This window comes from Ostrea edulis, chromosome 4 (assembly GCF_947568905.1).
Source record: "Ostrea edulis chromosome 4, xbOstEdul1.1, whole genome shotgun sequence".
Taxonomy (NCBI): domain Eukaryota; kingdom Metazoa; phylum Mollusca; class Bivalvia; order Ostreida; family Ostreidae; genus Ostrea; species Ostrea edulis.
This window is the reverse complement of record NC_079167.1, coordinates 55,930,216-55,946,200: the sequence shown is the minus strand read 5'-3', so window position 1 is coordinate 55,946,200 and position 15,985 is coordinate 55,930,216. Positions and strand designations below refer to the sequence as shown.

General features: G+C 35.1%; 1 protein-coding gene across 2 annotated transcripts in view; it reads left to right on the top strand.

Moving 5' to 3' along the window:
- The window catches only part of LOC125670026 (solute carrier family 15 member 4-like), a 22,066-nt gene extending 20,777 nt beyond the window's left edge, over window positions 1–1,289 (top strand). For both annotated transcript variants that reach the window (XM_048904923.2, XM_048904922.2), the window contains one exon: window positions 314–1,289. In XM_048904923.2, coding sequence (XP_048760880.1) covers window positions 314–567 — 254 coding nt within the window. In that variant the 3' untranslated portion in view covers window positions 568–1,289. The remainder of the gene's footprint in view (window positions 1–313) is intronic.
- The last annotated feature ends 14,696 nt before the right edge of the window (window positions 1,290–15,985 follow it).

Sequence of the window (15,985 nt, the reverse complement as noted above, 5' to 3'; positions counted from 1 at the left end):
CAGCTACATGTACGCGTCTGATAACAATTGATAGTACCCTTCAGCCCTGTATGAATACCAATTTCTCAGTAAAACATGCACATTCATTCACTTGCAATTCATATACGTGTGTATCGGTAATAAATTATGATGAAGGAATATAGAAATCCTTGGAAGCTGTTTAAGGCAAAGGTAATCTACACAATTCTGGTGCTCAAGAGCAAGACGCAAACATTTATTCTCATTTTCTCATGGCGTGTATTATCCTTATATAATGCAATAGGATAAGACCACCGTGTTCGATATTTTAATACAAAAAATATCTAAATTTCAGATGCCTGGTTTCCTGAGGAAATGAATAATGGGAAGACTGAGTACTTGTTTTTCATGATGGCCGCATTAATGGCTGTGAACACGTTCGTCTTCTTCTTTGTGGCATACTATTATAAATACAGGGAACCGGAAGACGCTCAAGTTTTAGCAATAGAGAAAGTCGTTGATCCGGAAAAACCTCCAGCATACGAACAACTGACGGCTGGTTTTAACAATCAAGGATATACGGGTTATCCGGAGAATACAAAGTTATGAGAAAAAACAGCTGTTCGCAGTTCAGAGGAAAAGATTTACTGTAAAACAGTTTTCCCAATAGGGTGAAATAAAGCTCATATATCGTTTAAAAGCGTATTATTAGAATTCCAAGTGACGTTCGGATGCCAATTATGTTTCCCTTTATACTATATATAGACATTCATACTGTTGTAGGCGACGTTTACATTATATTTAAATATCAAGCTCACTTTTATAAAAGGAACAGTATAGCCATAGCCAGGAATTTCTATAGGGTGAGTGGGGACTAACTGCTGTCACTCTTGGGAGTCTGGGGCTACCCCAATTCCCTAGAAGCTAAGGAGCTATTGATGAAAAACTAGAAATTCAGAGACATTCTTTGATCCCTTTCAAAATATTTTTTTGTGAATTATTCAAATTTCACTGAAATAGTTCTAATCGGTCTTTTGTATGAGAAAATATCTATTTCAAAAGTGCTTAAAATGTCTTCAATAAGGGTTCGTACGAACCCCATGAATCCCCTTAGCTACGAGTATGTATAATTATCAGTAAAAAGTTATCCCAAACTCAAAAGTGAGGTCGTCCCAGTTTTAAGATACCAAATACCAAAGCCTGCTCAGATTGAGGATGTTTTTAGAGGAGATTGTACATTTCATTGATTCCGTATGTACGTTGATTGCTGTTGATCGGTATTGTCGAACAAATGATTCTTTATTTATAATAAATATTTTTATACGTACAAATGCAGTTGTTTTTGTGACAAACCAACATGATTTTTATACCTTTTCAGCATTATTCTGGCCAATATTATTCTTGATTTATCGGTTATTGACAAATTGTCGGTTTCGCCTCACCTTCTATGCTCTTTGATTGATTGTACAATGTATATTAATTAACATCCCTCTCGAGAATTTTTCACTCATATTGAGACGTCACCATATACCGGTGAGGGGCTGCAAAATTATGGCCTATGCTTAGCGCTTATGGCCTTTAAGGTAACTCATTACACTAAATTTTTATTTAATGGCTCGTTGAAACACCTAATGAAGAATAATTTCATCATCAAAAGGCTGTGTTTTATATGAATTTATTTTTTATCCTGGGATGATTAAAACGTAATTCTTTTTTCAAATCAGGTATTCTAGAGTTCAAATTTTGCTGAGATTTGATACATAATATGAATATCTAACAAAAAATACCTAAACGAATCATATAGACGTTCTAATTTCTTCAATTAAAAAAAGAACTTTATGAAAATTGAAAATGTTATTTGCTGTTGATCGGTATTGCATTGGAAAGCAGTGGCCTGTAAAAACGGGCATGTGGCGTGTGTGATATGTGTGGAGTTTTCCTATTGTGATGTCACAGTCGTCTCTTCGGGTGGGGTTCTTTGATTGATCGTATTTTCTTTAGTTTTGGTGGAATTTCGTACTTGAAACACTGAATCGACAGGAAATTTCATCTCTATCGGGTGGTGCCATTCATTTTGGGAAGAGACGCACGAATCGGTATGCTATCAAGCGAAGTTGGAGTGAAAGTGTCTTAGTAACCTAACTGTGTGGGCTGTGTAGAGAATATGCGTAGCGCCCAGGGGAAAGCAGTGGCCTGTGAAAAGGGGCATGGGGCGTGTGTGATATGCATGGTCGTAGGTGACTGGGATGAAATCTCAATGCAAGTAGCACGCGAATGCTGAGATTATTGAGATAGATGAGCACACCCCAAAAGACGACACCGGAAATGAGCTAAAATCGGCGCCTTAATTTTAACGCCATTTCAAGTCACAAAGAGATCAAAATGGATTCGCCCGGTGCCCAGAGGCCTGCTAACCGATGCCATCACCGAAAACCGCGTAAAAATCGCTTGATAAATGAGTTTTAGGCGTTTAATGGAAAATCAGTGACAACAATGCAGTTTTTCTCTTGTGACGTCACAGTCGTCTCTTAGATGGGCGAACAATGGTAACTAGGAGGAATCGGGTGGGTTTCTTTGATTGATCGTATTTTCTTTAGTTTTGGTGGAATTTCGTACTTGAAACACTCAATCGACAGGAAATTTCATGCTCTATCGGGTGGTGCCATTCATTTTGGGAAGAGACGCACGAATCGGTATGCTATCAAGCGAAGTTGGAGTTAAAGTGTCTTAGTAACCTAACTGTGTGGGCTGTGTAGAAAATATGCGTAGCGCCCAGGGGAAAGCAGTGGCCTGTAACAAGGGGCATGGGGCGTGTGTGATATGCATGGTCGTAGGTGACTGGGATGAAATCTCAATGCAAGTAGCACGCGAATGCTGAGATTATTGAGATAGATGAGCACACCCCAAAAGACGACACCGGAAATGAGCTAAAATCGGCGCCTTAATTTTAACGCCATTTCAAGTCACAAAGAGATCAAAATGGATTCGCCCGGTGCCCAGAGGCCTGCTAACCGATGCCATCACCGAAAACCGCGTAAAAATCGCTTGATAAATGAGTTTTAGGCGTTTAATGGAAAATCAGTGACAACAATGCAGTTTTTCTCTTGTGACGTCACAGTCGTCTCTTAGATGGGCGAACAATGGTAACTAGGAGGAATCGGGTGGGTTTCTTTGATTGATCGTATTTTCTTTAGGTTTGGTGGAATTTCGTACTTGAAACACTCAATCGACAGGAAATTTCATGCTCTATCGGGTGGTGCCATTCATTTTGGGAAGAGACGCACGAATCGGTATGCTATCAAGCGAAGTTGGAGTGAAAGTGTCTTAGTAACCTAACTGTGTGGGCTGTGTAGAGAATATGCGTAGCGCCCAGGGGAAAGCAATGGCCTGTGATGAAATCTCAATGCAAGTAGCACGCGAATGCCGAGATTATTGAGATAGATGAGCACACACCCAAAATACGACACCGGAAATGAGCTTCATAAATGAATTTTAGACGACTGACTATTTTACGGTAAAATAAGTTTTCCTTGTCTTTTTAACGACTGACATTTCTACGTAACATAAACTCTTTTGGACAGACACCATTTTTATTTGACGAGTCCTTCTGGTCCTCGAGCACTACAGCTAAACGTCATGAATGACATGAATACAACTGTTCACCGAAACACCAATCATGTAGGTCTCAATGAATTTTAGAGTTGTCTCCCGTGCATCAGTTTGGGTTGGTGATTTTGAATCATCCATTCCGCTGGAACTGTCCTAAAGACTTTTAAAAGTATTATTATGGTAATATGTTCACGGTAATCTTGATATTCTATAAAACAGGTTTCAAGTTGCAGTATATCGGTACAGTGTATATGGTGATACATGACATTAATAATAAAACAAGCACTTCGGGTCTTCAGTGATCACTCCAGTCATTCAATAAACGTAGAGGACATTCGTTTTCGCATCAGATTATGAGAATATGTAGTTAAATTAGCACTCATTTCTCTCAGAATCAAATAGTATGTCTAATTGCAAAAGTTCAGGTAGATGTGGGTGTACGACTGAATCATAAGTCATACACAGAAACGCGATGTCATGGCAATAGGTGCCTCCCCCGAAAGTAAATTTAACCTATTCAACTGGAAACGCATACCATTTGCAGTCAAAATAAATTTCAAAATTGAATTGAATACACAGCAAGAAGGTTAAGGTGGATCTCTACACTGAAATTTAATTTAATGGTTCGTGAAAGTATCTCATATGAAGTATAATTTCATAATCGAAAAGGTGATACATTATGTATAAGCTCTTCATTATATCATATGATGGGAGGGGGGCTTTTTCAGAAATAATATAGACTTGTGTGTTTCGTGTGCAAAAAAAAAACAAGTCCAAATTTCGCTGTGAATTGATGCATGATACGAATTATTCATGAAATATGAAAACAAGACTCGGGCAGACGTCCTTTATTTTTTAACTTAAAAGATATCTAAGTTAATTAAAAGCGTTATTTGTTAACATATTTTCTAAATCAATAAAAGTGTCACAGAAAAAGATAAATCATACAAATATATTTTTTAAAAGATACCAAATTTCAGAAATATTACTATTCTTTAAATTTAGATAGGGGTGCACCTCGCTGATTTTCACTGCGTGTAGGTGAAATATTTTAAAAAGCAGTCAATACAACGGACCTTCACCTACAAATCCATTGACACTTTGCTATTCACTTAACATACAGTGAAGATCTTTTGATAACGGCTCCTCGGGATATTTAAGTATTTTGAAAGTATGTATATTTATAGATTTTGAACAGCATAATCATAATTATGAATTACCAAGGAATGAAAATTACCAGTTCATGAGTTTTTTGAATTGACAAATTACGCAGCCAAAGTTGATGAAGTATATGACAGTTTATTATTCACGCCATGCTTAAGGCCAGACAGCAAATACTTCAATGATTGTGTTGTCTTGATACGTTAGCTAAATAGAAAAGTCGTGCTATCATTCTTTCTTTGTGATGGAGTCAGTAGGGTTGGCCATATGATAGAAGTCAAGGAAGTCGTGGATTCAATAGAACAGAGGAGGAATATAAGGTGTTCTGTTGAGGTCACGAGTTCACTCACTCGCCTTCAGGACAACGCAAGGGGGCGAGTGAGCAAAGCAAATGAGTAGGCAAAAACACGAAGACCTAGGAACAGACGAGAATAGGAAGGAGCAGGCGAAAATACGAGGGCGAAGGAGCAGGCGAAAATACGAGGGTGATGGAGCAGTTGAAAATACGAGGGCGATGGACCAGGCGAAAATACGAGGGCGAAGGAGCAGGCGAGAAAACACAAGGGCGAAGGAACAGGCGAGAGCACAAGAGAGAGAAAATTAACTTACTCAGTTTCTTCTCTTTTAAAACAATGACAGGGTGATTAAATGAATAGATTGAGAACTCCCTAGCTGAATGTTTAGTGCTGCCTGCTATTCCTGAACTAATGTATTTACATCTAACTATATGTTTACTCATTTTTCAATACATACTTGTACATTTTGTTACCCTTACCATATATATACATAATATTTGTTTGTACCCCATGTACCAGTGATCAAGTTCCTTGCTGTCTTGTTCACCTGTCTTACTCATTTGTATAGCAGATGTCTCAGCTTAGATGACGTCAGTTCAAAAGTAGGAAGTATTATAATTACTGACGCTTACTGACAGGTTCGACATCTGTTATCCACAAGAGTGTGCTTTGTCTGTTAGCTTTTGAAACTTTATCGACCTGGATAGATTTTTTATTCCTCTGGTACTTAAATAAAGGCGTTTAGATAACAGCTGGTACTTTGAAGTAATTCTGCACGTTTCATAATTTTGAACGTCATTATTGATAGGTAAGTTTAATAAAAGTTAAAACACAGCTGCATATGTTTGTTTGTGTCAATGATAGATTTTAACTTTGATGTTGGTGCAAATTCTACGGGAATGTGTTCTTTCTAATTCCATTTATAACATCCCAATAGAATTTGTATTAGAAGCAAAGGGTATAAGTAGTTTTAGAGCCAATGCAGACAGTCTGGACTGTTCGATTTCAGGTTCCTTTGGTTGCAGGGTTGTTGTTTTTTCTGGTAGGTTGTGTAGAACTGAACTTCCCAAGGTTTCATTTCTGCGCACGCCCTTTTTCTGAAAACGCCATGTTCATAATTTTGGAAATGCACCCATCATTTAAGAAGCCTTTGTCTTATTAGAACTTTATTTATCGGTGCAATACAAAACAACAACATTCACGTTACTGAAAAACTGGCAACTCGTGTCTTCATATTCAGAATAAGCAGCTTATATGCATTTCCTAATCAACAAGCAATTTATAGACAGTCAGCATATTAGAAGATACTGTCCTCTTCATTAATCTAAACTATTACTGTATTAGTGAGTTTACTTTATAAGATTATGTAGTGTTAAATTAAACGTGTTTTTAAAAGCATATAAAAGACTTTTTTTAATCATATTGTATTGAACTTAGTGTGTAATACTGTTTACTTCTAATTCTTCCATTTTGGTGTGTAAAATAGTTCATTGTCCTAGATATAAAAATATATTTCTTGGACTAAAGCCATAAGTATTAACACCAAATTCATTTGTATTTATAGTCATTCTTTAAAATGCAGTGAAATGGTTGATAGAGCGTTCCTTTGTGTACTATTATTTTAGAATTGGGCGTTTTCAGAAATCATGTTCTAATTCCATAATCAACCGTCCAAGATTCCCAATGTCCCTTGTATTGTGCTGTTCAGGGTGAATATGGTAATGTTCCCTCTGATCTGCTAATCTTCATTATTCCATGCCGATTTTCATTATGTTATGCTACTTTTTACTATGCTTTGGAACTTTATTGATCAAGACCGATTTTTTTTTTACTCCTACTGGTTTTTGGTTAAAACTTAATGATACAGAATATACCCTTGGGACTTGAACCTTTTCAAATATTCCAAAAAGAAATTTTTAAAAAAATTGATATCGTATTATAAGTAATTTTGCTATGTTTTAAATATTGGTATTTAATATTGATTTATTTTCCCTAAATTTGTGCATTCATTAAAAGTGCATTAACCCCTAACCCCTCTAATTAACAATGAACTAGTCCTTATAGTGCCTAGCGTGTGATGCTCATTTTACCTATATATAAAAAAATATGTGAATATATGTTTTACTAACATTTTGTAAAACGAACATATCTGTTTATATGATGCTCATAATTTTCAAAATAAGAATAATAAGTAATATCAATTCATATAGTAGATTGGGTAATAAAAGAAATATGTAATGGTGCTATAAATGTTAACTAACTTTTGGGTTATATTATTTGGAGAACGTTTTCTGGGACATGTGTTATTAAAGATAAAACGAGGATGTGAAGAGGCCCACTTCGAAGTCCAAGATATTCATGCGCGCTGTGCGTGATGACCAAGGGAAATTAAACAAACTTCAATTCTCGATAACAGATTGTATAAGATTTAGAACTTGGATGTTCTTTTATTTTTCTGCAAACAAGAATGTATATTTTTTTAATGGCTATGTGTGTTGCTTTTAAAAGGCTTTGATTCGGATAATAGATTCCAGGAATGGTGCTGAACTGAATGTACGCAACTAAGGTGACCCCAGATCGGCTTGGTCTGACAGAACGTATGTTTACTGAGAAGAAACTACAGTATTTTAAAATCGAACTTAATTCCATTTCACGGGCTAAACACCCAACCCTATAAGTGTATAATGCTATGTTTACATACTAAAGCTGAAATGGGTCATGTTTTCATTTTCTAAATCTTCAAAATCAAATATTAACATAACCATATACTATTACATATGAATACTTACCTGTCAGTTAAATTCATTTTCAATTCATGCGTTAGAGATACAGGGATTGATTGGATTAGGATTAACTAGTTGCCCGTTATGAATGAAGGAAGGATTGGTGATTCCAGAATCTCTTTAGATATGTTTTTAACAGATCGGTCAAATTAGCTACCATAGTAACTGGCTCCCTAAACAAAGAAAAGTCGGCTACTAGTAGTCAGCTAGTTGAAACTGGAAAAGTTAGCTAATAGTAGCCAGCTACTTGGAACTGGAAAAGTTAGCTACTAGTAGCCAGCTACTACAAAGAATAAAGGCCACTACTGATAGCCAGTTACATTAAATGGCTCTCTGGGTTTGATTATGACTATCGGATTTATTTAGATGCCGAGTAATTATTTTCATATCAGAATAAACTTAAACTAGGTGGGTACTCACTGTATAGAAATTCAGGGTAAACTACATTTTAAATCCCACTCTAGAATTTTCACTCATATGGAGACGTTACCATTCCCGGTGAAGGGCTGCAAACTTTAGGTCTATGTTCGGCACTTACGGCCTTTGAGCAGGGAGGGATTTTTTTATCGTGCCACACTTGCTGTGACACGGGGTCTCGGTTTTTGCGGTCTCCTCCGAAGGACTGCCCATTTAGTCGCCTCTTACGACAAGCAAGGGGTACTGAGGACCTATTCGAACCCGAATCCTCACGAGATTAATCTGCAATAGAGCTTATCGTTGATATGGAGAAAATAATTCATTTATTCATCTACGTATAGTTTTCAAGAAAGAAATTTATGTTTACATTAACGAAATGATTAATTCAGGGTTATATACACGAAAAGGAGTAATTTCTAATATATCATCACTTTTCATATATCATCCCTAGTGTGATATCAGCTATTTATCAATTGTGATGGGGAAAAGCCCGCAACCTTCAAATTTCCTTTGAAAAGCTTAAGATAGGTTAAGTAGCTGGCAAAATCAAGCATGATGTTTGGAATTTCAAAGCATATTCTGATATGAAAATGACTCCTCGCCATCTAAATAGATAATTATATTCAAACATGTAACCTGTTTATTGTATCTGGGTATCCGTAGTTATAGCCTTGTAGTAGCTGGCTACTAGTAGCTAGCTTTTCTCACATTAAGTAACTGGTTAATAGTAGCTGGCCACTAGTATCGGTAACTAACTTTTCCAGTTTCAAGCAGCTGACTACTAGTAGCCAACTTTTCTTTTTCTAAGTAGCTAGTTACTAGTAGCTGGTTATTAGAAGCTAACTTTTCTCTTTCTAAGTAGCCAGTTACTAGAAGCTGGTTACTAGTAGCTAACTTTATTTTTCTAAGTAGCCAGTTACTAGTAGCCAACTTTTCTCTTTCTAAGTAGCCAGTTACTAGTAGCTGGTTATTAAAAGCTAACTTTTCTCATTCCAAGTAGCTAGTAGCTGGTTGCTAGAAGCTAACTTTTCTCTTTCTAAGTAGCCAGTTACTAGTAGCTGGTTACTAAAAACTAACTTTTCTCTTTCTAAGTAGCCAGTTACTAGTAGATGGTACTACACTTGTAGTAGCTAACTTTTCTCTTTCTAGCTGGTTACTAAAACCTAACTTTATCGATCTGTTTTGAACTTTGATTAAGAATACATCAGAATCTTATCGATGTTTGGAATATTATAAATTTTCGCCGTCATGGTTTCCTCTCTCGTCGATGTTTTTCCTCTGGAAAATTCACAATTGACTTTAACTTTTTAAAGATAATTCATGGTTGAAATATCTTTTAGTATCTATATTTCTTATGAGATTTCTTTGCAAAAAGACGTAAAGATACTTCAAGAATGTTTTCCTCAGTCGTTCAATGATCACTGCCTAAATTAAAAAACAATAAACCTGAAATACATAAAGTACAATTTCAGTTCATCAATTCATTATTAATTCATCGTAAATTAAAACCCTTAACTGATATGTACTTGACAAAAATTTTTGAGAATCGATTATCATTTTTTTTTTTATCAATAAACCATCTAATTAGAAAATGTGTTTAATTACAATTAATTATGTACTTGCATTTTGTTTGGCAGGGACTCTCTAAAATAAATTCGATGCGAGGATCTGTTTACAGTATTTTGTTTCATTAATATGCACTGGTAATTTCTTAATTTCTAAATTAGACTTGTTTCATTGATGTCAGACATTTTTCTCTGAGGTATAGCAGCCCCCTCCTTCGTAAACTGAAGTGTTTCACAGAGCTATATCAAGTCATTTGTTTCATCTTCTACTGCACTTGTTCCAGCATCTTTGTCCATTTGATATTTCAGCGAATCTTGTCTGATAGAGAGCGACTACCAAATTAAGAGAATTTTGTTATTTTCATGGTATAGGATACCCAAGATATGAAGTAGGGTTTTGCTGTGTTTACGTGGTATTTTTTATTATTTGATTAAACACGGTAAATCGGTCATTTATACATGGAATGCACCAATACAAAGACGTTTTTGAAGGATCTCGATTGTTAATTAATGTTTTTCAACTTAATTTTCAAGTAAGGATTTGTGAATAATGCAAAATAAAGATGACTTCATTGGAAATATTGTGGTGAATATGGGTTTTAGCACTTTTAAAACATTTATAGATAGTTTTAGAAAATTCTATGACAATTTGGTGGTTTTTTTTTGGGGGGGGGGGGTTATCCTATGACAATAATGCCCTTAAACTGTTGCAATCAATGGTCGTCAAATTTGGTTACTGTAAAACTTTGTTCCTTTGAGTTATTACAAGAAGTATTGTTCAGTACCTCTCTAAGCGTGAATCTAAAGGAAAGGGGCGGATCCATCCCACCCCACTCTTCTGATAATGATATAATAAAATTCCCATCCAAAGAATACACGTGCACACACAGTGTGGAAGGGTTAAGGTACATTTGTGGGTGAGGATATTCAAAAACAAATAAATGTATTCGAAAAACATAGAGACGATGGTATGTTTGCAATTCAAATATTAAAATCTGTAACAGAGGACGGTCACAGCAGAGTATTAGCTGATAAAATGTTTAATGAATTTTAAAAAATAATCATTGTGTTATAAGATGCAGCGGATTTGCAGACAAAACGTTAATTATGGAAATTTACCAACACCATCGTTTTATGTTCCACATAGAACACAATAAACAATTATCTAATGCATATATTTACATCATACATGTATATACTCGTGATGTTTGAAAGGCAACTAACCAAGTGACAGCTAGGAATGCTTATTGAACGTATAATGACTAGGTTTTCTAATGTCAACAGGACTATTTATTTGGCATTGCGATACCACGCTGATGTTGACAACCTAAATCGATCATTTTCTAAGAAAACCAGTTGGAATATGAATGTAAATTAAAGACGCGACACGGCAATCTATATATTTTCAATATTTCCTTTTTATGTCAGGCATATTTTACTCTTTGTTATAACCACTAACTTGAATGTAAAGAAATTATAGAAAATAAAACACAGGGATACTATGTGTTAAAATAAGTAAGTTAGCGCTTCACCGTTCGAGTACAAGATGCTTTCATTCGGCAAACTTCGACAGATTCTGGTACCCTACATCGACCGAGGTGATCCGAGTGAACATGCTCTAACTATGTCGGTAGATGCACTAGTTCAATGCTCATTGTATCGGCTCATACCTATTACATGTATATATATTTGCTACTTAACACAATCCAGTTGATATTTTTTATGTATTTTCAAACTTAGAAAGAGTATGGAAAGAACTTCATTTCGTAGCGGAAGAATTTGTCTAAAAGCTATGAATTTCATTTTACGATTTCTGTCTTAGCTGAAAATATAGTCTACATTCATACCCTTAAACAAGTATTTCAATTTTGTAATTCATGATACAAACAGTAAAGACTCAAAACTTATTCAAATGTTCTAAATGCATTCTGCTTCTTCAATAGAAATGGGACACGGAAATGTTCATATATTGAGGTCAGTCATCAAAAATTCACTTTGTTAACCACCGCTCTGATTCTACGCACAACTGTTCCGTAATTGATATAAAAAATATGCTGTAATTCCTCACTGGCAATATTTACGTAGTCTTTGGTGACCAGGTCTCCCAACAGTCTGTTGGGTATGGAATTCTTATGGGCACAAATTGTGCTCCATTAATACCTGATTTTTTTGTATTCTTATGAGGCAGAATTTATTCAAAAGCTTCTACATAAGAAGAAAAATTCTCTTGATGTGGCCTTCAATTCGACATGTATGTTCATTCGATATGTCGGTATTCCAGTGAACTCGAAATAAAAGACACCACAGAGTATTCAATATTTGCTTCAGATTTGGATATTATATTGAACATAGATGCCAACGGCAAACTTAGCAACACAACTTCATGACAAATGTGATGACTTCAGCTTCTCCATCTTCATCTTCCCACATTTATGTAACAATATTCCATTATCACCTGAAAATGGTGTTTATGTGGCTCAACTGATTTTATACGCGAGAGCACGTTTTGCGTATTACTAATTATCAAATTGAGGCAAGCTTCTGACGAATAAGTTGACGTTATAAGGGTTTCACCAGTCTCATTTAAAGTCAACATTTCACAAATTATATGGTCGTTATAATGATCAAATACTGTATGCAAATACAAGAAACCATAGAGCTGAATGCTGTCTGATGTGTGTCATACCAATTGTTACGCCGTTCTTTACATGCTGATTTTGACTACGGATTACTCCGTTTACCTGATCAAGATATAGAACGACGGGTGTGGCCGGTCAACAGGGGATGCTCACTCCTCCTAGACACCTGATCCCACCTCTGGTACGTCCAGGGGACCTCTTCTCTTAATTCTGTATCTTTTATATGATTTATAAGACTGATCACTGTTCGCTATCTTCATTGGTTGAACTTGATATATATTTTTCAAACAGAACAGCGATTCTTAAAACCGACTGTACATCCAAATGTTTGTGTGACAATTTAGGTTCCTGACTATAATGATTTAAAAACATTATCTATAATCCCCACATTTTTATGTTCCATCTTAAATTCGTGTGTATTTTTTTTAACTAACAATACTCCTAGACTGTTCTTTTAAACTCTAAATTCCAATATGATTTTTTGTCAACACAGTGTGTGCTAGTTTGGTGGGTCTGAATGACAAAATCTTGTTGATGTGAAAAATGTCATTTATCAATGTAAATTACAGATAATATGCAATGGTAAATACAACCAATAATAAACAAGATATACATGATGAAACATCACAATCAACATACATTTAATATCCACAATTATATGGCCCACCAAATTTCTTAAATGCAGGGTCATCATTTCTTTTCAATCTACTACTATTAAACTTTTTCATATCTATATTTTTAGAAGACATGTAATGTAATGATTGAAATATAAAACAAAGTTATTGAAATAAATCAAAAGAAAATTATAAGTGAAAAAAGGCTAGGTTTAACTCACTGTAGTTCAATCGGAAGCACTATGACCTACTTTACTTTTTGTTTTTTATAATTCCCCATCAATGTAAAAAATAAAGACACGCTTCTTAAAGAATTGACAATGCTACCAAACTCAGGTTTGACCCCCTTTGACATGCAGACACATAGGGGGAATAACATTTAAATGTGCATGTATTCGCAGAAAGCGTAGACCGTAGAGTGGACAGAAGATTTCTAGAAATTCTGCAAAATATTTTCTCATCAGCGACTTGTTACAAGCCTATACTACTAGTATACCATCTGGCAAAACAATATTCAAGCACCCCGAGACCTGTTCTACATACACTGACAGGTCCTGGCTATCTCCGGGTCAATATTTAAGCAGTTTGATTAAAACCAACTTCCTCTCAATCAGTAGAATGGTTTTAATCACACCACCATTCATGCTCATGAGTCACTTCAGATTACCTAAGGAAAATGAATATCTTTTTGTTTGTTTGTTTCTCGTCCACACTTTTATCACATGTTTTGTTGTATGAAATGTTCTATACTATGTTGAATGTATGATATATGGTTGTTTTGATATAAAATACACTTACACACACGGTGTATGTACTTTATGACGTAAAATATGTGCTGTGTTTACGTTGTTGCATGCATCGATATTGGCCACGTTATGGCATTTGGCACCAAAAATTGACTTCAATGAAAATTGCCCCCATCTTATTTATTTCAGTAATAACACCACTATTTAATTATTTAAAACACTTTTTACCCTCAATGGAGGTACGGGAATATGTAATTTTAGTGATTAGATAATTAACGGCTGCAGCTTATAATTCTTCCTTATATACATGTATATAAGTGGTTATCTTACGTAGTTTTATTAGGTTTCTCTTCCTTTTTGTACAAAATAAATGTTTTTATTAGTCATTAATTAATATATATTCCCATACCATTGAGAGATTTTGAAAACAAAAAATGGTTGCCATCACTTTCACAGATCTCACTATAAAGCCTCCGGGGAGTAGCAAGTTCACAACTCGAATATGTTCGAGAATTCATCTGCGCAGGTGAGCGATGTGGCCCATATGTGTATTTCCCCTCATTGTGCAACAAGAGTTACACTGGATGATAGTCTGTTTAGTAATACATGCAGATATATGTAAAACTTTCCACGCATATTATCAATTATGTTTGGAAAACATAAAATTAATGTTCTTTGCTTTAAGTTGTGTTCTCGGTACATTTTATTTGGGACAGAATTTCAATTAGTTCTACCGGACTTACATATCTTTGCGATACTACATGTACATTTAAATCTTATAGGTCCTCAATAAGATTGTCAAGACATCAAAGGAATATTGATCTAGTTAATTGCTCTGCCAAATAGAAGGGTAGGTTCCTATTCGCCTTGAAATCAACCAAGCTTAATCAACACATGAAATACTGAAAAGAACGAAATTCGTACATAGGTTTAAGTGAGGATAGAGAGGGTGAAAGAAAGTCAGACAAGAGGGGGAAAAGGGGAAGGGAGGGGGCTCCAGAGGAAGAAGGTGAAAACAAGTTTTCTCCCGTTGCTACCCATATAAGGAAGGATTTCCCCATGTGACAAAGCCTCGAGAGATTGGCCTATCTTACGCTCCCTCGCGTGAACCATCAACATTTTATGGGGAACAATGATATCCACATTTCATATTTCCAAAACATCGGGAGGGGAATTGGTACACAAGCAAATTATGACGCAATGAAAATTAAGCTTTCTTTCGAATGAGCATATTTCCAATTATTTTACAAGAATTTTGAAATAATAAACCAGTGGTATTCATGCTCAATGTATGCACCATCAGCAGATTATATTGTTAGTATATTAGTTACCATGGATATATATAAAAGACCATATGACAGTATACAAATATGTAATCAATGATGTTCATAAAGAAATAAATACTTTTATGATATCTAGTAAGTTGAGTGCTTTCAACTCAAAAGACATTTTGATGATATAAAAAATTCTCTTACCCGAGAATAATTTTGGTTGTGGGTCACTGGAGGGGATGTTTTTAAATTCATTTCTTTTTCCCCCCACTACTTTCTATGTAAACAAAAACGTAGTTTTAAATCAGAAAGTTTGCATTATGTTTACTTTGCTTATCAATAAAATTTACAACAGTCGGTTTTTCGTATTACATGCATGTAAAATGTAAAGAAAAACTCTATCGAAAAGGAGAAAAAACGTGAACCGGGAATTACTGTATACTAAAATCCTAAATTGCTTGGCAACTCCTAACATTTACTACATTATACAACATACAAATGTACATTAGAAAATAGTGTTAAGTTTTCTCAGTACACATGCGTTGAATGATTTTGTCATTCAAAGGAAAACCAATTCAATGAACATGGAGGCAGAAATCGATCATGGTTTTTTTTTTTTTTTTTTGGTTGAAATTTTATTATTATGAGCACCAGTGCCATGGGGATGAAAATATATACCTCGGGTGTATCTGAGATCAAAACCTAGACTTCTATATTCATTTTTAAATCAATGATCTTTTGTTTTCTAATGAATGCTATTAGCTGATTGTTTAATTTATAGTAACGCATCTGTAGACCATATGCACAGCTTCTTCTTTATCAGTGTGGCTACATCAGGAAGTGACCTTCAACAGAAGATTTAAGTGAAATCCTCGAGAATATCAGTGTTAAAGCCCAAAACAAATAAACTGATTGTTGTTTTCAAA